At 44.0% G+C, this 25897-nt stretch overlaps 1 protein-coding gene across 5 annotated transcripts; it reads left to right on the forward strand.

Moving 5' to 3' along the window:
* Window positions 1-247: 247 nt before the first annotated feature.
* Window positions 248-25693, forward strand: RMC1 (regulator of MON1-CCZ1). Of its 5 annotated transcripts, XM_036245706.1 has the most exons (20): window positions 248-451; window positions 1055-1131; window positions 4836-4920; window positions 5739-5795; window positions 7858-7944; window positions 12765-12905; window positions 13207-13310; window positions 14547-14636; window positions 14729-14834; window positions 15564-15675; window positions 18332-18376; window positions 18630-18683; window positions 20452-20580; window positions 21125-21231; window positions 22894-23013; window positions 23331-23408; window positions 24000-24104; window positions 24453-24521; window positions 24602-24827; window positions 25534-25693. In XM_036245706.1, the coding sequence occupies exons 1-20, from the start codon at window positions 350-352 to the stop codon at window positions 25611-25613; spliced, it is 1974 nt and encodes a 657-aa protein (XP_036101599.1). In that variant the 5' UTR covers window positions 248-349; the 3' UTR covers window positions 25614-25693. The 5 variants fall into 5 exon arrangements, with proteins under 5 accessions (XP_036101599.1, XP_036101602.1, XP_036101600.1 ...); XM_036245709.1 differs by lacking the exon at window positions 24000-24104 and having other exon boundaries at window positions 323-451; window positions 25534-25641; XM_036245707.1 differs by lacking the exon at window positions 23331-23408 and having other exon boundaries at window positions 323-451; window positions 25534-25641.
* The last annotated feature ends 204 nt before the right edge of the window (window positions 25694-25897 follow it).

Here is a 25897-nt window from a genome sequence, read left to right on the forward strand (position 1 = left end):
GCGCTTGCGATTGGCAGAGCCACCGGCCGCCCTCCACAGGGCCCGGCTTCCGCCTCCGCTCCCAGACTCGGTGCCGCCCTGGGACCCCGCCCCCGCGGAAAGGGGAGGAGCCTCTTGCTCTGATGGGCCCCGCGGTGGCCAGGCGGCTGTCGCCGGCTTAAGCGCCGAGGGCCGCGGGTCACGTGCGCAGGGCGTGGGGGCGTGGCACCAGGAAGCCGCCTCCGCGCCCGCCGGATCGGATCGCCGCCGCAGCCTGGCCGGACTCCCCGGGCCCCTGCGCCGGGTGCCGTCGCCCTGCTCCACGCTGGCTGCCATCCCCGGGCCCCCCGCCGCCGCCGCGGCGCCCGCCATGGGCGAGGAGGACTATTACCTGGAGCTGTGCGAGCGGCCGGTGCACTTCGAGAAGGCGAACCCCGTCAACTGCGTCTTCTTCGATGAGGCCAACAAGCAGGTCCGGGCCCGCCCGCAGCCTCCGCCCCCGCGCGGCCGGGCGCGCCCTGCCTGCCGACCCCCGCGCCCCAAGGTCGCCCCGCGCCCAGGCCGGCGGCCGGGAACCAGGCCTGGGGCCTCCCCCGCGTCCCGGCGCCGGCGCCTTCCTGTGGGTGGGCCGAGGGACCAGACTCCCCCGCGCCGGGGCTTTCTTCTCCGTAGTGACAGCTGGGTGGACCCGAGCCGGCGCCGCCGACCCAGGGCCCTTTGGCCGGTGCGGTCGGCTGTTAGCACGCCAGTCCTTTCCCGGCACCTTTTGTTGGTCTTGGACATCGAGAAGTCGGAGTTTTGGAAAGGGGCGAAAAGCAGGGTGTGCTTAAGCGGCGCCTTTGCCAAACTGGATTAAAACTTGGGAGCCTCGGGGACCTCCGACCCCGTCTTGCACAGTTAGCATTGGCAACCGTTTTGGTCTCTACTCTCGTTTCTTAAAATTCATATGAACACCAAGCATCACAGATTGATATGTGCAGCGTTGGTTTAGAACCAAGGGTTGGGTGTAGCAGGAATGTTTACTTGTAGGTGGTATGTTGTCCAGGCGGTTAACCTTGCTGCTTTTCCCTCTCAGGTTTTTGCTGTTCGATCTGGTGGAGCTACTGGGGTGGTAGTTAAAGGCCCAGATGATAGGAACCCCATCTCATTTAGGTACCAGTATAACATTTTCAGAATAAATTAAGCATGTAAATGCTGTTTTTCTGTTTCTCATTCCGGAGGTGGTTTTGAAATTTTGTCTTTTGCCTCCCTTAAGAAGTCCGAAGTGTGTGTGTGTGTGTGTGTGTGTGTGTACGCGCGCATAAATCCGAGTCAGTAGGGAGAGGGAAGCAGACACCTGCTGTGCAGCCTTGCTGGCACATACTAGTGCTTTTTGTCAGGGTAAAATATGTGGAATAGTCCCTTGTTGATTTGGGTACCAAACACTCCCGAGTAGGGCATCTACTTCCTGGTTCTTGAAATTAGCAGGTCAGTACTTATTGATGTGCCCATTTCCTGTTTCTTAAGGGTGGAGTACCTTCATTTCCTCGTTAGGCTCAGGTCTTTCCAGAGGGGATTCCTGGGTCAGTATTTTTCAGGTAATAATGTATATTAGGAAAATCCCACCTTTGACTGTACTTAAGGTGACTGGGTGTCCCAGTTTATGCGACTTGAACCAGTATAATTATGAATAGCAGCTCCTTTCACTTTCAGAAGTATCTCAATTTGGATGATAAACTATTTAGTCACCTTAATTCCTGTGGTTACAGAAGGGGAAAGTACAATGTAGGCCCTCAATTCAGTGGTGACTTAAACATTTTTTTGCAGTTGGCCTGTGCTGACAGGAAACAGTTTTATTTTTTTTAGTAGAAAGTTGCTTTTTAAAAAAAATATACTTTTTTATTGATTTTAGAAAGGAAGGGAGAGAGAGAAATATTGATTGGCTGCTTCCTGCACTCCCCCTACTGGGGATTGAGCCCAGAACCGTGCTTGTGCCCTGACACGAAATTGAACCTGCAACCTCTTGGTGCATGGGAAAACGGCTCAACCAACTGAGCTACACTGGCCAGGCAGGAAACAATATGTTTGTTTTGTTAATTCTCACCCGAAGACATTTTTTCCATTGATTTTTAGAGAGAGTGGGAGGGAGGGGAGGTTGGGGGAGAGAGAGAGAATCATCCATGTGAGAGAGATACATTGATTGGTTTCCTCTCAAATGCACCCAACTGAGCTGGGAATCGAACCTATAACCCTTTGGTGCATGGGTCAGTGTTCTAACCACTGCACAATACCGGTCAGGGCAGGAAACAGGTTTTTCTAAAATTTATGTTTTGAAGGCTTTTTTTTGTTTGTTTTAATTTTTTTTCTTTATTGATTTTAGAGAGAGAAGGGAGATGGAGAGAGAGAAACATCGATGAGAGAGAACATTGATTGGCCGCCTCCTACATGCCCCCCACTGGGGATTGGGCCCCACAACCTGGGCATGTGCCCTGACTGGGAATTGAACTGGTGACCTCTTGGTGCATGGGTCATTGTTCAACTACTGACCCACACCAGCCGGGCTAGGTTTTTTGTTTTTTTTTTTAATGTTTTTATTGGATTTTGTTTTTTAGAGAGAGAGGAAGGGAGAGAGAGAGAGAGAGAAACATCCATGTGAGAAAGAAACATTGATTCACAGACTCTTGTATGCCCCCTACTGGGTATCAAGCCCAAAACCCGAGCATGTGCCGTGACCTCTGTCCATGGGACGATGCTCAATCCACTGAGCCACACTGGCCAGGCGAGGAAACAGTTTTGTTTTTATTTCAGTCCTCACCTGAGGATATTTTTCCATTTTTCTTCGGACAGAGTGGGAGAGAGGAAGAGAGGGAGAAGGGAGAGAGAGAGACAGAGAGAGAGAGAGACATCACTGTGAAAGAGACACATCAACTGGTTGCCTCCCGCGTGACCCAGACCAGGGCTGGGGACTGAACCGCAACCGAGGTATGTGCCCTTGACCAGAATTGAATCTGAGACCTGTTGATGCTCTAACTGCTGAGCCAAACCGGCCAGGGCAAGGAAATAGTTTTTGAAGTAGAAAATGAATCATGAATCATTTGTTGGGCAAACTCTGATTGCAGTGCCTGTGCCAGGCATCAGGCATGTGAATGCTTTGAATTAGCCTGGCACCTTTTTGGAGAATGCATAACTTTAGTGTAGGAGACAGATACTATTTACTGTGACAAGTGGTGTACCAAAAATGTGAAAACATAGAGAAGATGTGGCATTTATCTTGGGAATAGGAAGGAGAAGGCCTTAGGAGGTAGTCTTTGAGCAAAACTTGAGAGCTTGAATGGGTTAGTTCTAGTGGGGAAGAGAGGAGGCCTTCCGGATGGAAAGAACACCAAATGCAATGGGGAGCAAGCATGGTGTTTGGGGAACTCCAGGTCTGTGTGTCTGAAGATCAGGTGTCCATGCAGGAAGGCAGGGTGGTGGTGTGGCCACTGGCGGGGGTTAGCTTGAACCTTATCTATTCTGCTATGGAATTAGGGCTTTATCTTGTTACTGAAAATGTGTAAGGTGGGGCATGGCATGATCATATAAGTGTTTGGAAAGATCACACTGGTCGTAGGCTTGAGGCTGGATTGGTTGGAAGCATATCAGAGTCAGGGACACCATTAAGAGGTGATTGTAATAGTCTGAGCCAGGCATGGTGGAGACCAAACTGAAGGCAGTGTAGACTGGTATTTCGCAAAGGCACTTGGTGGTCAAAATGAGAGTGAGCCCATAATGGTCCCTATTTGGGTGCTCAGTAGGGTTTGAGGGGAAAGATACTGAATGTATCCTCTTTTAAAAACATTTTATTTATTGTTAATAGCCTTACTGCTATAAAATTATTATTAACTGAATATATATAACTTATGTAATTGATAAGCTTTGACATATTTGTACATCCATGAAACCATCACCATAAACAAGATAATGAATACTCCAGACCCCCCAAAGTCTCCTCACACCCCTCTGTAATCCATCTCTTGATTTTCCTTTGTTTGAGATGGTTGTGAGAATTGTAGATGGGGCCATATTAGCCCATAGAGTAGTGAATGGGAAAGAGGCCACTAATGTTTCAAAAGCTTTTCTGTGAGAGCAATGGAGAGAGAAGGCGGTAATTTGTGGTGGTTATGTGTGTGTACTGGAATACCTCCGAGATATGGCGGGTTTGGTTCCAGACCACCGCAGTCGAGTATCAGAATAAAGTGAGTTGTAATCTTTTTGCTGGTGAAGGGTCTTGCCTTCAATCTTTCAAAAGTGCAACACCTGTCCTGGCCGGTTTGGCTCAGTGGTTAGAGCGTAGGCCCGTGGACCTATGAGTCGCAGGTTCAATTCTGGTCAGGGGCATGTACCTCGGTTGTGGTTCATCCCCGGCCCTGGTCAGATCATGTGGGAGGCAACCAGTCAATGTGGCTCTATCACATCGATGTTTCTCTCTGTCTTTCTCTCTGTCCCTCTCACTCTATCTGATGATAAATAGAAAAATCTTGGGTGAGGAATTAAAAAAAAAAAGTGCATCACCTGTGAAGTGCAGTACAGCCCAGTAAAATGAGGTGTGCCTGTATATATGTATTCATCTAAAAGGATTCTCGTGACAGTGCAGGTGGTCCCAGTCTTTCTGGTGCTTGTGACCGCAGTGCCGTACATTTCTCCAGCAGCTTGTTGCTAGTTGGATTTTGTTTTCTGAAAAGACGTTTTACCATAGCTTCAGGAACATAAGTTTAATTTTAAACTAAGATTTGCTGCTTCCTGAATATTTAACTTGTCTTTTTTTTCTTCTCACAAAATGATAGAAGCTGGAGTTCAGTTATTAAATTTAACACTTAACATACTCTTTCTTCTTAAAGAATGGAAGACAAAGGAGAAGTGAAGTGCATTAAGTTTTCCTTAGAAAATAAGATATTAGCTGTTCAGAGGACCTCAAAGACTGTGGTAAGACACATCTTTAAATATAGTATAAACAAAGGACATTAGAAGTACATTTGGAAGAGAATGAATTGCAAACATCCAGTGTTAAAGGAACCGTTTATTATTTTAATGTCATGAAAACTATAATTATGCTGCCTTTGGAGTTCTTGAAGGACATTTGAATGGATAAATACTTGTGACCTTAGTGTGTCATTTTTGACTTGAACTAATTTGGAACCTCAGGCATCTTTTGTATGGATTAATAGCTAGCATCGTAGACTATGTGGCTGATATTTTGGGCTGCTTTCTGAATTACCCTTACTGGAGTAACTCCATTTATTCACTTCATTCACTTTTCTTATCTTTGAATGCTTAATCTAATAGGAACAGATCTTCAAAGTTGGAGCAGCTTGTTGGCATTTTAGCCTTTACAGTCATCATTGCATTTTTCAAGTAGAAAAAACTGTTGATAAAGAGACAGAATCCTCTTTTCTTCCATCAGTATTAATTGCTAAAATTTTTGGAAACCCTCTTACAAAATGTAGAGCAGCACATTTCTCTGAAATCAACCATTTGAGGAGTGAATTTTCAAAATCAGTTTCTAAACCCTAACTGAATATTTGGAGTAACTCTTTTTAAAAAATTAATTTCTCAGTGTGCTGCGGTTAAGGAGGCAGGTTGTCCAAATTGGTATTTTCATTTATCCTGTCTTTGGGTTTTTTGTCAGTTTTTTTTTTCTAATCACCTTTTACGTTTATTTGTCTTTTTCTTTTGTCTGTTGTGTTTCAAAGTAGGTTGCTGCCCGATCCAAGTTTCTCCTTGTGTTTTTTTGTTTTTTTCAGGAGTTTTCAAATTTTATCCCGGATAGTTCTCAGCTGGAATACACTCAGGAGTGCAAGGTATGGGCTCATATCCTTCTCCATCTGGTCTGCATTCAACTGCACAGTTATGCTGTGGAGATGCTGGGTAGCCTGGTAACAGCACAGGCAGGGCAGATTCCCGGTAGAGAAGGGAGGCAGTCTGGGAGGCAGATGCCGGGTAGCGTGGTAACGGCACAGTCTGGGAAGATGCTGGGTAGCGTGGTAACGGCACAGTCTGGGAAGATGCTGGGTAGCGTGGTAACGGCACAGTCTGGGCAGATGCCGGGTAGCGTGGTAACAGCACAGTCTGGGAGGCAGATGCTGGGTAGCGTGGTAACGGCACAGTCTGGGCAGATGCTGGGTAGCGTGGTAACAGCACAGTCTGGGAGGCAGATGCTGGGTAGCGTGGTAACGGCACGGTCTGGGCAGATGCCGGGTAGCGTGGTAACGGCACAGTCTGGGCAGATGCTTAACGGCACAGTCTGGGAGGCAGATGCCGGGTAGCATGGTAACGGCACAGTCTGGGCAGATGCCAGGTAGCGTGGTAACGGCACAGTCTGGGCAGATGCCGGGTAGCGTGGTAACAGCACAGTCTGGGAGGCCAACTGTGCTTTGTGCTGAGATATGCTGCCTGTGGGCGCTGTGACTTTGGACAAATCCTAAAAAGTGTCAAGCCTGTTTCTTCATCTAAATTTGGAGTTGGGAGGATTAAACGGATGGGGGATGGTACACACCTGACAGTGTCTGTATTTGGTGGCTGTCATCTTCCTGCCACCCCTGCACTTCTCTGGGTTGGCACATCTGGATCAGACTCTGGATTCCTTTCGTAGTCGCCTCTTTGGAGGTTTGTGGAAGAGGAGGTCTTTCTTGGTGATGCTTTCTTTCCTTGATTTGCCCTTGTCATATCCTTCTTTCTTTCCCAAGGTGTAGATTCTAATTCATGTCATTTAGATTTGCTGGGTATAATAAACGAGGCTAGAGAAGGCTCAGCTAAAAGTGGCAGTGTGGCACTGGAAACTGGCAGACGTTGGCAGTGGATAGGGATGGCGTTTGGCATCTTATAATGGTTTTGCTACATGAGTTTGGTGGGCTCCTCCGCGGGGAAAGGCACATCTGCCAAATAACAACCCTTCGCAGGCCTCCAGTTCCTCTGTGTGGTTGTCAGAGCCCTGTCTGCCCTCAGGCTCAGGGCACTCACTGCTGTTCACCAAGTGAGCTGGGCGTGCGTGGGCTCTAGGCCCTCAACCCTATTTTGGTCAACACTCACTGAGAACGTATAGGCCTTTATACTTTTATAACGCTGGTTTTTATAACGTGTTTGACCAAGAGATGTCAGCTGACCTTTGGTTCCTAAAGGTAGAAGTTGATGTCTGTGAGTGCTGGTCAGTTACCTTGCTGCATTTCCTTCTGTTTTGTTGACTAGACGGAACTAGATTCAGGTGCTTCAATGAGGTGTTATAGGTGAAAATCTGGGAATACTGTATTTAAAAGAAAGTTTGATTAAAAAATTTTTAAAGAGTAATACATACAGTATTTTCAGCTTTTGTTTTTCTTATTAATTAAAAAAAATCTAAGAATATATGTACCGCCATGTTCATAGCAGCACTATTTACAATAGCTAACATCTGGAAACAGCCCAAGTGTCCATCAGTAGACGAGTGGATAAAAAAGTGGTACATATACACAGTGGAGTACTATGCAGCTGTAAGAAAGAAAGATCTCCTGTCCTTTGAGACGACATAATACCTGGAGAGTATTATGTTAAGTGAAATAAGCCAGTCAGAGAAAGACAAGTATCACATGATCTCACTTATTTGTGGAATATAATGAACAAAATAAGATGATGAACAAAATAAACCCAGAGACATAGAAGTAGGGTTCAGACTGACAAACTTCAGAGGAGGGGGTGTGTGGGGGGAGAGATGAACCAAAGAACTTATGCATATAAGCATAACCAATGGACATAGACAACAATGCTGGGGCGTGGGGGGCCAGGGGAGGGGGTAGGAATGGAAGAGGAGGGTGTCAATGGGAGGAAAAGGAGAAACATCTGTAACAAAAATAAATTAATTTAAAAAAATCTTTCTATAATTCTTTTCAGACCAAGAATGCCAACATACTAGGATTCTGCTGGACCAGTTCCACTGAAATTGTCTTCATTACAGATCAAGGAATCGAATTTTACCAGGTATATTTGTCACTTATGTTTGCTGGAGAAAGTGAGGCAGGATAGTAAGAGGCTAGGGAGATTCCTTGACAGGTGGAATAAGGGAAATTGAGACAAAATAATTGAACAGGCCAAACAATCTGAGCATTTTACATCCAGTTAATGATTCACAAGATTTTGTATTCCCTCACCAAGGACATATAGGAGCAAATGGTTTGCATATTCCAGGCTGCCCCGGGGCAGACCAGCCTCAGTCTCAGTCTCTCTTCAATAATGTTCTTTTATAATAAAACTAACCAGAAAATGACCTTGGCCCCTCTGAACACACATTTTGATGAATCATCATATTGAAGGACACACCTGAAAAGCTAATGAATATTCTGTTGAGACCCTTACCTGAGACCTCCCCTTGATTCCAGTGGCCAAAGGGAGATAAAAAGCCTCAAGGCAAAGGAGCCACTGCACACTCTTGAAAGAGCACGCCCATGCTTTGTACCTTTGCTGTTTTTCTCCTACACTCTAAGGGACCCCATGAGACTTGCCACCAGGGGAGCAGCGGGCAGTGGCAGCTAGACCCAGGGTTATCCCCTGAACCTGTCTCCAAGGCCCCCGTTTTCTCTGACGTTTCCTCTCCTGTTGCTTCTACCTTAAGCCCTTCCTGTGTTTCACTGTCCTCAGCTTTAATAAACATACTATCAAATCACGGGGACTTGTATTGTGAAATCTTTCCTACAAGAAGTCAAGAATCCACACACTATCATCAGGCCAAAGGCAGACCCGCTCCAGGCCCAGACCCTGTCGGATAACAAAAGGTCTATAATAGCAGTTTGGCAGCTTTGTGAATTCAGCACTAAACTGATATTTTGGGATTCTAGAACTTTAGTCTCTTGGTTGGATTTAAATTCTTTTTTTTTTTTAATTATAAGTAATACATGTTTTTTATAAAATGTTCAAATATTGCCCTGGCCGGTTTGGCTCAGCAGTTAGAGCGTTGGCCAGCGATCCAGAGAGACCCGGGTTCGGTTCCCGCTAAGGGCACATATCTTGGTTGTAGTTTGTCCCCGGCCCTGGTTGGTCATGCGGGGGGCAACCACTTGATGTGTCCCTTTCACATCAATGTTTCTCTCTCTCTCTCTCTTTCTTCCTCTCTCTCCCTCCCACTCTATCTGAACAAAAGAAAAAAATGGAAAAATGTCCTCGGGTGAGGAAAAAAAAAAAGAATGTCAAACATTACCAAAATGTAGTTATATGGAAAATAAAAGTTCCCCATAGTCCCTAGAAATAACTATTATGAACAATTTGGTGCATAAACCTCCATTTTTTTCTACACACACACAAACATCTTTTTCACAAAGATGGGAATACTATATATAAACTTTTGTTATTGCTTTTTTTTTTTTTTTTGCTTTGCAGTGTGTCTTGGACATCTTTCCACATTTTATTCTAACTGAATTGTATTCTGCTGTTTGGGTGTAGTAGTTTATTTAATCAATTCCTTGTTTATGAACATTAGGCTTATTTTCAGTTTTTTGTAATTATAAACAGTCTCCAGTGAACACATTTATAAACATTTCTTTATATTCTTGGGTGAGGCTAAACAGATATTGCTGATTTTCTTCCAGAAGTTTGAAATTTTTATTTTATATTAATCTTCACCTGAGGATATGTTTATTGATTTTAGAGAGGAAGGGAGAGAGACAGAGAGAGGGAAACATAGATAAAAGAGAGAAACATCAATTGATTAGTTGCCTCCCATATGTGCCCCGACCCAGGGATTGGATCTGCAGCCTAGGTATGTGACCTGACTGGGAATTGAACCCACAGCCTTTCAGTGCACGGGATGATGGTCCAACCAACCGAGCCACCTGGCTGGGGCAGAAGTTTGCACAATTTTTTTTTTTTTTAAATACAACTGTATTTCTTTCTTTATGTTTTAAATACATCTGTATCTCCTTTATTTTATTTTATTTATTTATTTTTTTTTTATCCTCACCCGAGGACATTTTTCCATTTTTTGTTTAGGTAGAGTGGGAGGGAGAGAGAGGAACAGAGAGAGAGAGAGAAACATCGATGTGAAAGGAACACATCGAGTGGCTGCCACCCGCACGACCGACCAGGGCCGGGGACAAACTGCAACCGAGGTACACGCCCTTAGCGGGAACCGAACCCGGGTCTCTCAGGACCGCAGGCCGACGCTCTAACCGCTGAGCCAAACTGGCCAGGGCTATCTCCTTTATTTTATCTTGCAACACTACATCAATGGAATTTTTCTTTTTTTTAAAAAAATTTTTCTTTATTGATTTTAGAGAGAGAGAGGAGGGAGAGAGAGAGATATTGATGAGCGAGAACATCGATTGACTATCTCCTGCATGCCCCACACTGGAGGATCGGCCCACAACTTGGGCATGTGTCCTGACTGAGAATTGAACTGACGACCTCATGGTGCATGGGTCGATGCTCAACCACTGAACCACACCATCAGGGCCAGAAGTTTGCACTTTCATTAGCACTGTAGGACTCTCCATTTTCCACACCTTTGCTGGAACTGGATATTTTCAGTATGTAGATATTTGCCAATCTAAGAGGTGGAAAGACTTTTTAATTTACATTTTTCATTGCTAGAGAGGTAAGTGTGTTTTCATTTGTGTATTGTCTATTTGTATTTCCTCTTTTGTGAACTGCCTCTTCATCTTAAAAGAACACTGCTATTTTTCAGTAGTGTTAAGTATATTCACATTGTTATGAAACAGAGCTTCAGAACTTTTTCATCTTACAAAACTGAACTCCCTATTCGTTAAATAACTCCCCTTTCCTTCTTCCCTCAACCCCTAGTAACCACCATTTTACTTTATTAATTTGACTACTATAAGTACTAGACATAAGTGGAATCATACAGTAATTATATTTTGTGACTGGCTTATTTCACTTAGTATAGGTCCTCAAGTTTCATTTATATTGTTGTATGTGTTAGAATTTCCTCTTCAAGGCTGAATACTATTCCATTGTGTGTGTGTGTGTGTGTGTGTGTGTGTGTGTGTATACACACACACACTTACTTTTTTCAGTTTATACATTGATGGATACTTGGGTTGCTTTCCACCTTTGGGCTCTTTGAATAATGTGGCTACGAATATGGCTGTGTAAGTATCTCTTCAAGACCCTGCTTGAAGAGACCCTATCTCTTCAGGTCTTTTGGGTATATACCCAGAAATGGGATTGGTGGAGCATGTGCCAATTCTATTTTTAATTTTTGGGGGGAATTGCCATACTGTTTTTCACAGCAGTCATGCCATTTTACATCCCCACCTGCAGTGCACAAGGGTTCCATTTTCACATCCTCGCCAACACTAGTTGTTCTCTGTTTTATCAGTAATAGCCATCCTTCTGGGTGTGAGATGATATCTCATTGTGGTTTTGATTGCATTTCTCTGGTGATCAATGATATTGAACATTTTTTTTTATGACTTCTTGGCTATTTGCATATCCTCTAGAAAAATGTCTAATCAAGTCCTTTGGCCATTTTTTTAATTGATCATTTTATTTTTGTTGTTGAGTTGTTCGAGTTCTTTATATATTTTGGATATTAATCCTTTATCAGGTAGATGATTGGCAGATATTTTCTATTCTGTATGTTGCCTTTCACTCTGTTGATTGTTTATCTCGATGCATGTTCCAACTGCCTAACCTATTGAGAATGCTCCTGAGATCTGTAAGTGGAGCTGGTATAGGAAGTGTTAGGATCCTTTCAGGTTTTAATTTTGTTGACCTGTTGAAAGCAGTATAATTTAGAATCAGTGGCTGGAGAAAATATACCTATAAGCAAACATGACATGTTAACGCCATGGTGTTTTGCTGTAGGGCTGTCATTCAAACCTTTGTAATGACTGGCAGAAAGAAAAAACTTCACAGTAATCCTATGCTCACAGAAATAGAATTTGTGTATGTGACAGCATGGATAGGGAAAGGATTGATTGCTTTATAAAAGGGTCCCCTGGGGCAATCATTTAAAAGTATGTATTTCTGTTCTCTGTAGTGGAAAATGTATATCAGATCATCTAGATGGTCTTCAGAACTTTAAGAAATAAGTTAGAAAAACAACAGCCTTCCCCCAGATAAACAAAAAGAAATGTTAGAAAGAGGACTCTAGCACATCCTTATTATTATACCTGACTTATCAAGAAACTCATCCCCGACTTCCACCTCAGTTCTTCATTTTAGTGTTCTATGAGCATTGATGCCTTGGGCTCTATACAGTATTCCTTAATGTATCAGAGCATTTAAAGTATGTTAAATTTTGCTTTGAATAAGTTTGCATTCATAGTCTCATGAACACATCTGTTAGAAAAAGGGGGCCGCTCCCAGACACATCGGGAAGTGGAGTCGACAGAGCCCAGGCGGAAGGCTGATGCTGCAGGCCGCCTGTGGCTGATGAGTGCTCGGGGTTCTGGGGTGTGAGTCTGTTCGAATTGTTTCCGCGATGAGTGAAGATGCTGCTGCTGTGTGGTGCATGGTGCCTGAGAATGTGCGGGTTCAGACCGGGTCTTGCAGAGAAGTGGCTTGCCCAGATCACAGCTGTCATTGTGTCAGGTTCCTCACTTCTCTGAGCCTCTGTCAAATACCAGTGACACCCACCCCTCGGGCGTGGTGAGAGCCAAGGTTTGTAAAGCAGTAAGCGCCCAGATCAATAAGTAGTAGATGTAATAAGTAAAAAATAATATTTTTCTATTTAACTTACTGGGTTTTTTTGTTATTTTTTTGCTTTTTATAATTTTTAAAATTTATAGTCTTCTGACATTTTGCTGTTCTTTAATGAAGATTCTGTTTCTTGAACTTTGCTTCAGGTATTACCAGAGAAACGAAATCTGAAACTCCTGAAGAGCCAGAATATCAATGTGAATTGGTACATGTACTGTCCTGAGAGTGCTGTGATTCTGCTCTCTACCACAGTCCTTGGCAACGTGCTGCAGCCTTTTTATTTCAGGGTAAGAGTAAGCCTCTCTTTTAAAAATATTTATTTCCCCCTTCCTACCCTGTTCTTTAACAACCTGAAGTGCCAACTAGTTCTTCAAAGGGACAAGTTCCTCTAACGATAACCTTGCTGCATCTGACCACTAGAGGGCGCACGGTACCATCCCGGCACCTCCAAGAATGACTCATATTGTGGGAACAGACCTGTTGAGTGAGTCAGGGACAGTGTGTGTGTATCCTCAATGATTTTATGTAGGGCATGCAAAACAGAGGGCTTTAATAAACTTTTCCTAAAACTTTCTTTCCCCCCAACAGGCTGGCACTATGTCAAAACTGCCCAAGTTTGAGATTGAATTACCAGCTGCGCCTAAGTCCACTAAACTGAATCTTTCTGAGAGAGATATTGCGATGGCAACGATGTATGTTTGTCTTTTGAGAGACTTCCTTTTGTAATTGCTTTTAGTGATGCAACTAATAGAAGTGTGTTATAAATACTCCAGGGCCGCCCTTTCCTTAAGCAGCCTTGGACCACACAATAGGGACTTGCCTTCCCTGCTTAGTCCCTAGACTTATGAATATGGATCTTAGGAATGCCGTCTTCTGGGCATTCTTTTATTTTACTAGCTTCGTCTTGGGAAAAGTTTTTTTCACCATTCTAATCTGATAAAAATGAGAACATCGAACCAATTTATTTCTTGGGTATCTTCATTTTAGAATTTTTTTTTCATTCTCTGAGTTGAAGCTTATCAACTATTATTTTCTTAACAAAAATCTATCCTAATTGTTCTAAAAAGAACATAGTGTCAGTTTTTTATCTAACAAACATGAAACTGAATTATTTATATAGGACAGGATATTTTCACTTGGAAATACTGATATCTTAATTTTTAAACTTTATTATGAAAAGTTCAAACATGCAAAAGTAAAACTAATACAAAGAACCACCTATAACCCTATTCAACAAATATCAAAATTTTGCTTCTAAATTACTTCTGTGGCTTAGAACAGTGGTTTTTAAACTTTAAAAATATTTAAAAGTTAGACTGTCCCCCTCCCTTTTTTTTTCAAAGGCTATCTGTGGCATCCTGGTTTAGAAAAATGAGAGCAATCCTGGCCAAAGTGGAGGTGGGGGACCCACTCCCTTTCCTTTGGTCCCCTCCTCATTCCTGTGGCAGGTTAACAGCACAGTGTTAACCACTGGAATAAAAATGTACACGCAGGAATTGGTCACACCACATTTATTAGATGAGGCTTAGAAATGAAGAGTGATTCTATTTTCCTGTGATTAAGGAATGTACTCGTTGTACAAAACTTGGAAAATACACAAAGAGGAAAAGAAAATGGACCTTGCTTATAAACTCAAGGATCGTTAGTAACAACATGTATTTCCAGTTTTTTGGATATTATGTATTAGTTTGTATTTTTCTTTTAAAATATTATGGTCAAGCTATAATTAGTTTTGCATCCCTCTTTTCACTTCACTTTATAATAGGCTTTTTTTTTTTTTAACTGCACTTGCTTGGCAAACATTTTTGTTGGCTACAAAATACCCATGAAGTGATTATTTCATGATGTACTTAAGTATGATTCAGCATTGACAATGGAGGAATTTCAAACAGCCAAGTGTGACTTATGTCTCTCTGTTCTCCAATCAGCTACGGCCAGCTGTATGTTCTCTTCCTGAGGCATCATTCTCGGACCTCCAATAGTACAGGGGCAGAGGTGGTCCTCTACCATCTACCACGGTATATGCTTCATGCTTTTTCCCTCTTTCTCCGAGTTTAAAATGTGCACCAAAGCTTGCCGATTATGTTTTGACCTTTCTGTCACCCTACAGAGAAGGCGCGTGTAAAAAGACGCACATTCTCAAGTTAAGTCGGACGGGGAAGTTTGCCCTGAATGTGGTGGATAACCTGGTGGTCGTCCATCATCAGGATACAGAGGTACGCGGTACGCGGTCTGTCTGTGTTGGTACAGGTTAGGGTTGCTTACGAGAGTTATGAAAATTGATGAAACATTCTGAACGCAGACTAGAAAGTGCTTTTTATGCTAAAAGTTTTGGAATTCTAGATAGAAATGGGTTTGGTATTCTGGATAGTTTAGAAAAAACAGTGATTCTGTATCAGTTGATTAAGGATAATTAAAAACTATTCCAGGGAAGAATACATGAGGACATTTGACTTTGGAATAATTACTTGGTTGAATCCACTAAGCTGGGAATTCTCTGCAGAGCCCCTGTCACGTGAGCCCTGCACTTCCTTTGTGAGCAGAAGGGTAGTAGTTTTATGACTGTATGAACCGAGAGAAAGAACTCGAACGGGTCCTGCATTTTCTGTGCCCCTAGCTGGGAGTCTGTTGGTAGACAAGCTACATCTCTCCCAGGCTCCTGGAAGGAAGATGGGGACACCCATGTCTCTGAGATGCTGTGACTCATAAAGATCTGCTTAAATCAGTCAGCACTCTTCAAAGGAAGCATGTCATAAGTGTCAGGAATATTTATAGGTAAACATGTAAAATGTAATGTCACAGTCAAGTCTTTCGGAAGGTACAACCAGGGATGGGATGCAGACAGACTAAAGGAATCTGAAATAGCAGGACAAGAGGTGATGAAAGCATTAAGCCAGCCTGTGATCTGTTTTGGCTTCATAGTCTGTTCATTTTCTCCACTTTAGACATCGGTAATATTCGATATCAAGCTAAGGGGAGAGTTTGATGGCACCGTTACCTTCCATCACCCCGTGCTTCCCGCTCGATCCATTCAGCCCTATCAGATCCCCGTGGCAGGTAAAAGGGAGTCACCGTGTAGTTGGGGTCACATTCAAGGTGGAATGACGAGTATTTGCAGAGGGTCCCAGATCTGTTTGCTTTTCTAAGTGGCTCTTTTTTGTATAATTGATTATATCAGCTAAAATTGTGCCGTTGTGAAATATATTTTATAAGATAAGTGGGTCTTCCTCTTAAGAAAATAGAATGATTTCCCTTCTCTGTGTTTTAAAGTGGAGAGTTGTGATTACCCCTTGAAGCTAAAAGATTTTAAAATGTGGAGCAAGCCCTTGACATTTTCTGATTGCCTGCGCTCTGTAACCCTGAGATTAAATTTGGCAACTATGGCTCTTTGAACCCAGGATCACTTTTCCTTATCTTTCTTACATTGTGTCACAGTTATGACGACGAGTGCATTCTCTCCTGATGGTCACAGTAAGTGCTTATGGCTGTGGTTCTCAGGTTGTTGTTCTAGATCAGCCCTCCTCCCTGAAGAGTGGGAGCAGGAAGTTTGAGAAGGAATGTGGTCAGGATTTCAGGAGATTTGGTTTCTTTTGCCTTTGCCTAATCGATTTCAAAAAATACCCAGCTCTGTCAAAGGAGACTGCAGTACAGAGTAAGCTAGTTGAAGTTTCAGTGTGTAAACCATAGAAGGTACACATTTGGAAATCTGGTAGCAATGTATTCTTTTTTTTTTTTTTTTCTTTATTGATTTTTAGACACAAGAGGAAGGGAGAGGGAGAGAGAGATAAAGAGATAGAAACATTGATGAGAGAGAACATTGACTGGCCGCCTCTTGCATGCCCCCAACTTGGGATTGGGCCCACAACCTGGGTGTGTGCCCTGACCAGGAACTGAACCAGGACCTCAAAGTCCATGGGACAATGCTCAATCCATTGAGCCACACCTGCCAGGCGAGAATAGATTGTATCAAATGATTTATCTAGTATCTGTGCTCACTTGTCATGAAGGTAACTGCTGGTGAATTGGGGGAAAAACATCTCTAAACATTTAAAACTCAACTCTGTTCCAGTTGTTTAGGACTAGTTAGAAGGAAATGCTAATTGGTTAGTTATAAGAAAGCTAATGTCAGGTATGGTCAAAGCAGTAGCCAAGACTAAGATTAATACGAATTCAGGAGTCCCTGAATCTCTGGGCTTCTGCATTGTGGGTTGGTAAAGCATTTTTAAGGTTAATGCCTTTTTGTTTTGTTTTCCTGTAGATCGTAAGCCCCTTGCAAGCTTGTAGCATGTTTATATCTTGCCCGCCCTGTGCTGTGGCAGGGTGTGCATTCAGGAGAACTTGTTGGGTTATTTCGAAAGCTAAAACCAGCAACTTTGGGGAGTGCCAGTTGCCCTCACTCCTGCTCCTGTGTTGGTCTCTTTGACCAGTGGTTCTCACTGATTTCATATTAGGATCACCTGGGGGGCTTTAAAACCAGCGCCTTCTGGTCTCACCTGAGAGCACTTGAGACGGCATGATGGGCAGCCAGCGCTGAGGCCCTCGCGTGAGACCTTTACTCTTCACTTCCAAATGCAAGTGTTCTTTGCTCTAGCTCATCTGATGGGGCCCATTTCTCTTTTGGGGGAGTCTGTTCAGAATTACTACCTTTTCCAACCAGCTGATTAAAAAGGGTCTTCTGATTGGACCTGGGTAATTGGCACAGGACTGAGAATAATGTTTCGTCTCTAGGGCTGCATGTCTCAAGTTCACTGTGCTGCCTTCCTGACACGAGTGTAACCTGGATGTGAATCCCTGTCATGAGGTGTTTTGGGGTCTGTTTCCCAGACCAGATCTCTGTGCCTGGACCTACTTCTGTGTACAGTGGAGAATTAATTATGTAGTTTAATTATTTAAATTAAGTTATTTGATGGAGCTAATTAAACCAAAACACTTTTATCTGAAACATTCTCAGTGAATTATCTGTTTGATTTGGAATTGTCCAGGTACATTTCTCATTCTTTCTTCTTTTTTTTTTTTTTTTCTTTGTTGATTTTAGAGAGAGAGAGGGAGAGAGAGATAGAAACATTGATGAGAGAGAACATCTATTGGCCACCTCCCGCATGCCCCCACTGGAGATCTGGCCCACAACCCGAGCATGTGCCCTGACTGGGAATCGAACCAGTGACCTCTTGGTGCATGGGTTGACGCTCAACCACTGAGCCACACTGGCCGGGCACATTTCTTATTCTTTAATGTGCATGTGTAAATGAATGACATGCTTTCCCCTCCTTGGAAGACATTTTCTTGGCTTGTTCTTGACTTTCCCCTTCCTCCCTACATGTTACCAGTGGGACATGACAGTCACTTCGTCCTTGTTGAACTATAGGTGAATAAACATTTACGGAAGGCTTTGAAAGTGTTACATTTTAGCCAGGCCAGTGTGGCTCAGAGGTTGAGCGTTGCCCCATGTTCCAAGAGGTTGCTGGTTCTGTCCCTGTCTGGGCACATGCCCAAATTGTGGGTTCAGTCCTCAGTAGGGGGTGTGTGGGAGGCAGCCGATTGATGGTTCTCTCTCACACTGCTGTTTCTCTTTCTCCCTCTCCCTTCCTCTCTAAAAATCAATAAAAATATATAAATAAAAGTAAGTATGACATTTTACATCTTAAGTACTAGTATTGGCAGCGTTTTCTGGTCACATCATCAGTCCTCACACACTTGTTTTCTCCATTCGTAGGTCCTGCTCCTGTGACCAGCCAGTCTCCTGTCCCGTGTAAACTCTGTATCCTTGACAAAGGCATGGTGCTGTGCAGAGGGAAGCTGTTAACCCCTCACCCTCTTGTCTAAGAGGGTCCTGAAGCCCTGCCCTCAGCAGCCGGGAACAACGTTTCAGGAGCCAAAGTGGGGAGGTTTCTTACCCTCGAGGGGCGGGCATTTAGAGTAGCCTCAGCGCATGGGCAAGGCTGAGTGCTCATCGGAGCTTGGTGTGCCTTTCGTTTCAATCTGTCTGGTTTAGAATTTCCTATGACATGTAGATTCTTCATCCTGGATTGTTTTTCAACCTGACATCATCATCAGCGCAAGCCAAGGTGGGTCAGAGGGGATGACTGTCATGTTAGAGAGAAAATAGTGTTTTTTGACTTTGGATGATAGTAGCCAGTGACATTTTCAAGGTTAATCTCTGAGAAATAGCCTCTCCCCTCAGCCTGGGAGTGGGATTGTTTTTCACTTTATATTCTGTTCTGTACTATGTATATATTTTATCATGAACATATACTACTTTTATAATCAAAACAACTAAGAATGGCCATTCCCCTGCTTTAAACCCTTTCATGTCTGTCCATTCTGAAATGCCAGGCCCTGCCGGTGTGCAGGGCCCTCATCTCCTGCCATGTGCCCACCTGTGCCTGCCCCTCTGTGTCCTGAGGGGTGCTCCTGTTTTCCCCCTGCTGGGGAAGCCTCCCTTGGGATGTTAGTTGTTTCTTCCTTGATAATCCTTTAACACCTTGCATCTATTAGAGTCCTTTCTCTGTTAGTCTTTTTTTTTTTTTTTATCCTCACCTGAGGACATTTTTGCGTTTATCTTCAGATAGAGCGGGAGGAAGAGAGGAAGAGAGAAACATCAATGTGAGAGAGACACATCGATTGGCTGCCACCCACTAGTCTTTAGTTATATGAGTATTGTCCTGCCTTGCCCACTGGGGATTTTTTTTTTTTAATTCTCACCAGGGGATATTTTCCATTGATTTTTGGATAGAGTGGGAGGGAGGGAGGTAGAGAGAGAAACATTGATGTGAGAGAAACCACATTGATTGGTTGCTTCCCACCAATCCCCTGACGAGGGCCGGGGATCAAACTGCAACCGAAGTACATGCCCGACTGAAATCGAACCTGAGCCTCTCTGGTCCACGTGCCGATGCTCTAACTGCTGAGCCAAACCAGCCAGGGCCCCACAGGGATTCCTAAGGAGTTAGCCCTAATGCTCTAGGCAGCATCCACCCTATAGAATGAATTTACTTCGTACCTTTCCATGCAGAATGGTACGAGGTCTGTACCAGCCATGGGAGAATTGAGAAAGGATCATTCAGATCATTCCTTTTTTTTTTATCCTCACCCGAAGACATTTTTTTGTTTTTTGTTCAGATAGAGTGGGAGGGAAAGAGAGGAAGAGACAGAGAGAGAAACATCGATGTGAAAGGGACACATCGAGTGGTTGCCACCCACACGACCCAACCAGGGCCGGGGACAAACTGCAACCGAGTTACGTGCCCTTAGCGGGAACCGAACCCGGGTCTCTCCAGACCGCAGGCCTACGCTCTAACCGCTGAGCCAAACCGGCCAGGGCATATCATTCTTAATGTAGTGTTTAATTCTCTGGTGGAGCCCCAGTTGAGAAAGGCTGTGCCTGCCTACATGGTGTGTGGGTATTCAGGAAATTCATGGATTGATGAATGGATTTGTGGAAGTCCTCTGCAACTACCTTTCTCTAATGAGCCAGTGCTGGAGAAACAACAGTACGGGACTGGAGTTAATGCCACATGTTCAAGTCTTTTCCACCTTCAAGGTTAAAAGGGGCTAGGTGTGGGGAGGGAGCTGCTCTGAGCGCATTGAAGAGCTTGCTGCCCCCTTACTTAGGGAGTGCATCATTGACCCACCTCCAATCTGTAGAGGGTTACTTTGTTGCAAGGAATGAATCCGTGCAGTAGTTTGGCTGTCAGTCCTTCTGTTGTCAGGCATGTCCCGAATGTCCTAGACTGCTTTGATTTGTAAGAAAAAGCCATTGACTGCTTTGCAGTACTTTTGGGCTTGTATTCTGGTTTGTGTCACACAATTAAACTTGCTGCCTCTTAAATCCAGGTTACCTCTGGAACCTCCAAGTGAAACTTCAGCCCATAGTAAACCTCTTGCCAGATAAAGGAAGACTGATGGACTTCCTCCTCCAGAGAAAGGAATGCAAGATGGTCATCCTGTCTGTCTGTTCACAGAGTAGGTGGATAACTCCTTCCCTGTTGGTCGGATTCCAGCCTGTGCTGCCCAGCACCAGTACTGGGAGCTGGGCCACCTCGTTATGCCTGCCTATAGCCTGAAGCCCCATTCCTCACCTGAAGGATGGGTTCTTTAAGCCCCTGTAAAGGCTGCTAGACATGAAAATGACTCGTAGGGACTTTGGTACAACAGACTAAGTAGTAACTAAGTAGTAACATGAAAGCAAACCTGAACCTGGGTGCACATGAGGGTTAGGGGTTCCCATCCCTAGTTTTAAAACAAATATTTTTCAGAATCCAAAGTCACTGACTCCGTATTATCTAATTTGAGAATCTTCTACTGACACCTGTCATCGCTACTTTTCCCAAGTAAATCCAGAAGGGCCTGTGAGTCCTAGGCTTCCGGTCTCTAAACTAGACCAGTTCTCTGAATGCCTTTAAAAGCATGTTTGCACTGCTAGCCTTTGTTAGTTTTCCTTCCATAGCAACATGTTCTGAAGTTGACATAAAGTTGGTTGACCTGTGCAAACATTGATTCTTTCCAGTGTTGAGTGAGCCAGACAGAGCATCTCTGCCAATGACAGCCACTGTATTTGACAAGCTCAATCACGAGTATAAAAGGTACCTGGACGCTGAGCAGAGTTACATGATGGTAAGTTACATGTGCCATGTTGAAGCCCCCCGCCTTCTACCATATATTTCTAAGTAATTGTAATGCAAGATTCAGACAGAATATGATGTATTGGGACCACAGTAAGTTCAGAGTCCCTGCATCCCATTAGCTTGAGGCTGTATCTCACAATGCCTTCACCTTTTTTTTTTTAATCTGTTTGATCTTATATGTAGATAGATCCTTGGTCTTACCTCTATTTTATAGATAAAATTGTTCTCATTGCATTTTTTTTTTTTAATCCTTACCTGAGGATATTTTTCCACTTATTTTCAGACAGAATGAGAAAGAGAGAGAGAAACATCGATATGAGAAAGAGACACATCAACTGGTTGCCTCCTGCAAGACCCCGACCAGGGCCAGGGACTGAACCACAACTGAGGTACGTGCCCTTGACCGGAATCGAATCCACAACTCTTTTGGTCCATGGGCCGACACTTCAACTGCTGAGCCCAACCAGCCTAGGTTTTGCATTTTTTTATACACATTTCTGCCAAGCCAGAGCCTGGTCTTACTTAATCAGAAATAGACTCATTTGCCATGTCTGTTTTTCTTCCTTTTAGAGTGTAATAGCTATAAAAATAAGATTTATTGTGGAATTTAGCCAGTATCCTGTTAGTGTGATCAAATGTTAGCACTGTGCTTTTTGTATGGTGGGCTTAAATGTTTGTTGTGAAGAGCTGGGAAAAATCAACATGGCTTACTCCCAGGTTGTGCTGGAATGTGAGTGCATCGTATCTTCTGAAGCTACAAGGAAAAAAGTGTAGGAGCGGTGGAATGACTGATTTCACTTAAAAGAGCTGATCAGTGGTTTGAAACAATAACAGGAAATCCAGAGCTCCACTCACCTTGAGCTATCACGGATAACAGGAGGATGCAGGCTGCTGAAGTGGCCTAGTGACCTCGGAGTTGTGGGGCCCTCTTGTCGGACATGGTTCGGGGGAGGCCGAGCTCTCAGAGCCTTCTCTCAGTCCCGCTGCTAGTGCGCTGGGCTGTGGTATCAGTTGTCTGACCCCAGGGGCAGTTTCTGTGTGTCCCTGCTCTGTGGCTCCTGGGCTCTTGCTAGTGAAGTGTGCTCCATCTGGAATGTGGGTGTTTCAGAAATGTGGGTCTTCAGGCCGCCCCCACAGCTCCTGCAGAGTCTGCACTGATCTCGGCTGCTTTGGAAGTTAGGTGAAGTAGTCAGATCTTTTCTGAGCTTTCCTATTCAATAGTATTTGAGAGCCTTACTTACCATTTAAAAATCTAGATACAGATTATACAAGTGTTTACTTATTTTAAGATCAGGGCTTCATAAAACAAAGATGCAGTAAGCCATTTCATTTTTATTAGGTAACAAAGGCCAGGTAGTCTGTGATTAAGACAATTAAGGAGTTGTTTTTAAGGTTAAAAGCAGGATGATGTCCCTTAAAACTATGACTTATGCTTTTGTAGTTCCACCCACTGTGAACAGTGGTTCTTTTCAAGATGACCAACTCTAGCTTTTCTATTTCTAGACTCCGCCCCAGAGAGCCTAGGAAGGAAGTGTCACCCCTGCTCAGATTTGAGGTTCACAGCACGTAGAAATTCAGTCTTTCTGGATTAACTGCAAACACACCATTACCTAGAAGAGGGTGACGTTCACATTTGTAATTTATTGCTTAGGCGGTAGAAGCAGGACAAAGCCGGAGCAGTCCACTGCTCAGAAGGCCAGTGCGGACCCAGGCTGTGATCGACCAGTCCGACATGTACACCCACGTCTTGTCGCCGTTCACGGAAAAGAAGGTAAGTCACAGCTCATCAGCTGCTTCTGGACACAGGAGTCTCAAAACTGATCATTTGAAGGGAGCGGAGGAAAACCAGAACTCGTAATGTGATTCGAGTAATTGATTATTTTGGGTGAGGACCTAGTGCTGATGTTTGGCTTCTAATACTCAAGCCTAAACATGATCATTGATGGGGGAGGTTCTAGAGGGATTTGAACAAAACCAGCTAAACAGCACTAGGCCAGTTTAACGTGGAAAAAAGGGGGGGAGGGAACAGAATTGTAAGCTCCTTTGCAACTCTTTGGTGTTTCTAAGACCATCTCTGTTTTTCCATAGGCAATGCCTCATAAGTTTGTGATAGCCGTACTGATGGAATATATTCGCTCTCTTAACCAGTTTCAGATTCCTGTACAGGTACCTTCCAGTCATCACTGTGGTCCCAAGTTAGAGCAGGGAATAGTGGAAAAAATAACAGCACTGTCAGTATCCTAAAGATGACAGTCTTTATATGCTAAAGGGTCTGTCTTCCTGACTTAAGAGTTCTGAGCAATTTCCTGACATACCATGTTGTTCTTGGAGTAAGTCATATCATATCAAGTTGGGTTCTTTTACCTGCACGCTGACCCACTTCTCTTAAGAATGGAAACTTGTGCCCTGGCCAGTTTGGCTCAGCGGTTAGAGTATTGGCCTGTGGTCCAGAGAGACCCGGGTTCAGTTCCCGCTAAGGACACGTACCTCGGTTGCAGTTTGTCCCCAGCCCTGGTTGGTCGTGCAGGTAGCAGCAACTCAATGTGTCCCTTTCACATCGATGTTTCTCTCTCTTCCTCTCTCCCCCTCCCACTCTATCTGAACAAAAAATGGAAAAATGTCCTCGGGTGAGGATAAAAAAAAAAAGAATGGAAACTTGTACTCATCAGTTAGAACAGCTGCAGTCCTTGACAACCTCCCCTCCAGTCTGTTGTAGTTGAGTGGTTTGGAAATGTCTTTCCTTCTGTTTGTCCTCAGCATTACTTGCACGAACTTGTCATCAAGACGCTTGTCCAGCACAACCTCTTTTATATGCTACACCAGTTCTTGCAGTATCATGTCCTCAGTGACTCAAAGCCTTTGGTATGTGTCACCAGATTTTTACTTTTGTTTTATTAATTCTCACCTGAGGATATTTTTCTATTTATCTTCAGATAGAGTGGGAGGGAGGGAAAGAGAGGGGGAGAGAAACATCGATGTGAGAGGGACAGATAGACTGGTTGCCTCCCACATGACCCCTACCAGGGCCGGGGACCAAACTGCAACGGAGATACGTGCCCTTGACCAGAATCGAACCCGAGACTCTTTGGTCCAAGGGCCGATGCTCTAACTGCTGAGCCAAACCAGCCAGGGCCAGATTTTTACTTCTGTGATTAGACAGTTGAACCCTCCAACATCTTACGCTGAATAGTTTGAACATCTGTCTTTCAGGCTTGTCTGCTGTTGTCCCTAGAAAGTTTTTACCCTCCTGCTCATCAGCTGTCTCTGGATATGCTGAAGGTGAGTTACATCCTAGTTTCCAATCGCATCACCGTGTCTGTTCCTGCAGCTTGCGTTTACACGGACTTGTCTCTTTCTAGCGACTTTCAACAGCAAATGATGAAATAGTAGAAGTTCTTCTTTCCAAACACCAAGTATTAGCTGCCTTGAGGTTTATCCGGGGCATTGGCGGCCATGACAACATTTCTGCACGGAAATTTTTAGATGCTGCGAAGCAGACTGAAGACAACATGCTTTTCTATACTATATTCCGGTTTTTTGAACAGCGAAACCAGCGTTTGCGAGGGAAACCTAATTTCACACCAGGTGAGAAGGCGGCAGTGGCGAGAAGAGGTGGGGCGACCACAGACCCAGTAGCAACAGGACACTGGCAGCTGGTGGGTGAGAAGCTGTCAGGAGAAATCTTAAGTTCTTTTTTTAGAGAGTCATAACAGCCTGCATAACCCTTAGCCCGCTGTTAGTAGGAATGAACTCGGTGTGCTGATGGTGCCGAATCAAGCTTGAAGTGTTTCGGGAAGAGGCATATCCAGGGCTCAATTCAGGCAGTCTGAGCACAGCTCGTGTCTCACAGCGGCCCCCGGAATGCCCGAATCAGGAACGGGACAGGGACTGGTGGCTAAGGGTTTAAAATGGCCTGGGGCATGTTAATGTTTCAGGTTTATGTAGGAAGCATTGGCAAATCACTCTTATGACCCAAGTTATGAAATCTACGGTGGGGAACGAACATGCAACTTGATTTCTGGTCTAGCAACCTTTACTAGCTCAGTGTAGTGTCAGACGGCACTCAGTGCCACGACAGCTTAGCTTCCCTGCTTGTGTCCCAGGGCAGACGGTGGTTTGCTAGGGGTTGTGAAGGTCCCTGACCAGTGTCCCAATGGCATGAAAATAGAAAGGACAATTCAGAAGCTTAGGAAAACCAAGTATTTTATGGAAGAAAATAAGTTAAACCCCAGTATACACATCTTTGAGCTGCAGTGTTCATTCTCTCGTTTTCTCTTCTTGTGCCCTTTAGGAGAACACTGTGAAGAACATGTTGCTTTTTTCAAACAAGTTTTTGGAGACCAAGCTCTAATGAAGCCTACAACATTCTGAAATCCCTCACTAGTTTTTTTTTTAATATATAAAAATGTGTATAAAGTTAATTTATTGCATTAATAAAGCTCTTTAAACTACAAAATGTAATAAAGTGTACCTGCAACATCCTCAAATGTCACTAAAAATATGGTCGAGAATTTGTGTGATGGCTTCCTCCTAAAAAAAGGAGCAGCATTGCATTGATTGGCACTCAAGTGTCAGTGTTGACCTTCCACTTGTTGAAGAACCAGGCTTCATTCTTGGAGAACTGGAAGACGCTGCTGGGTCCTGGGTCTCCCTCA

Source organism: Molossus molossus, unplaced genomic scaffold (genome assembly GCF_014108415.1).
Source record: "Molossus molossus isolate mMolMol1 unplaced genomic scaffold, mMolMol1.p scaffold_m16_p_6, whole genome shotgun sequence".
Taxonomy (NCBI): Eukaryota; Metazoa; Chordata; class Mammalia; order Chiroptera; family Molossidae; genus Molossus; species Molossus molossus.

Excerpts from the sequence above, each read along its gene's own strand:
- RMC1 (XM_036245706.1), top strand. The coding sequence starts at position 350 with ATGGGCGAGGAGGACTATTACCTGGAGCTGTGCGAGCGGCCGGTGCAC. Across the intron at positions 18,377-18,629 it reads TCCTGTCCCGTGTAAACTCT|ATTCTTCATCCTGGATTGTT; the intron begins GTATCCTTGACA and ends TATGACATGTAG. Across the intron at positions 20,581-21,124 it reads CCTGTCTGTCTGTTCACAGA|TGTTGAGTGAGCCAGACAGA; the intron begins GTAGGTGGATAA and ends GATTCTTTCCAG.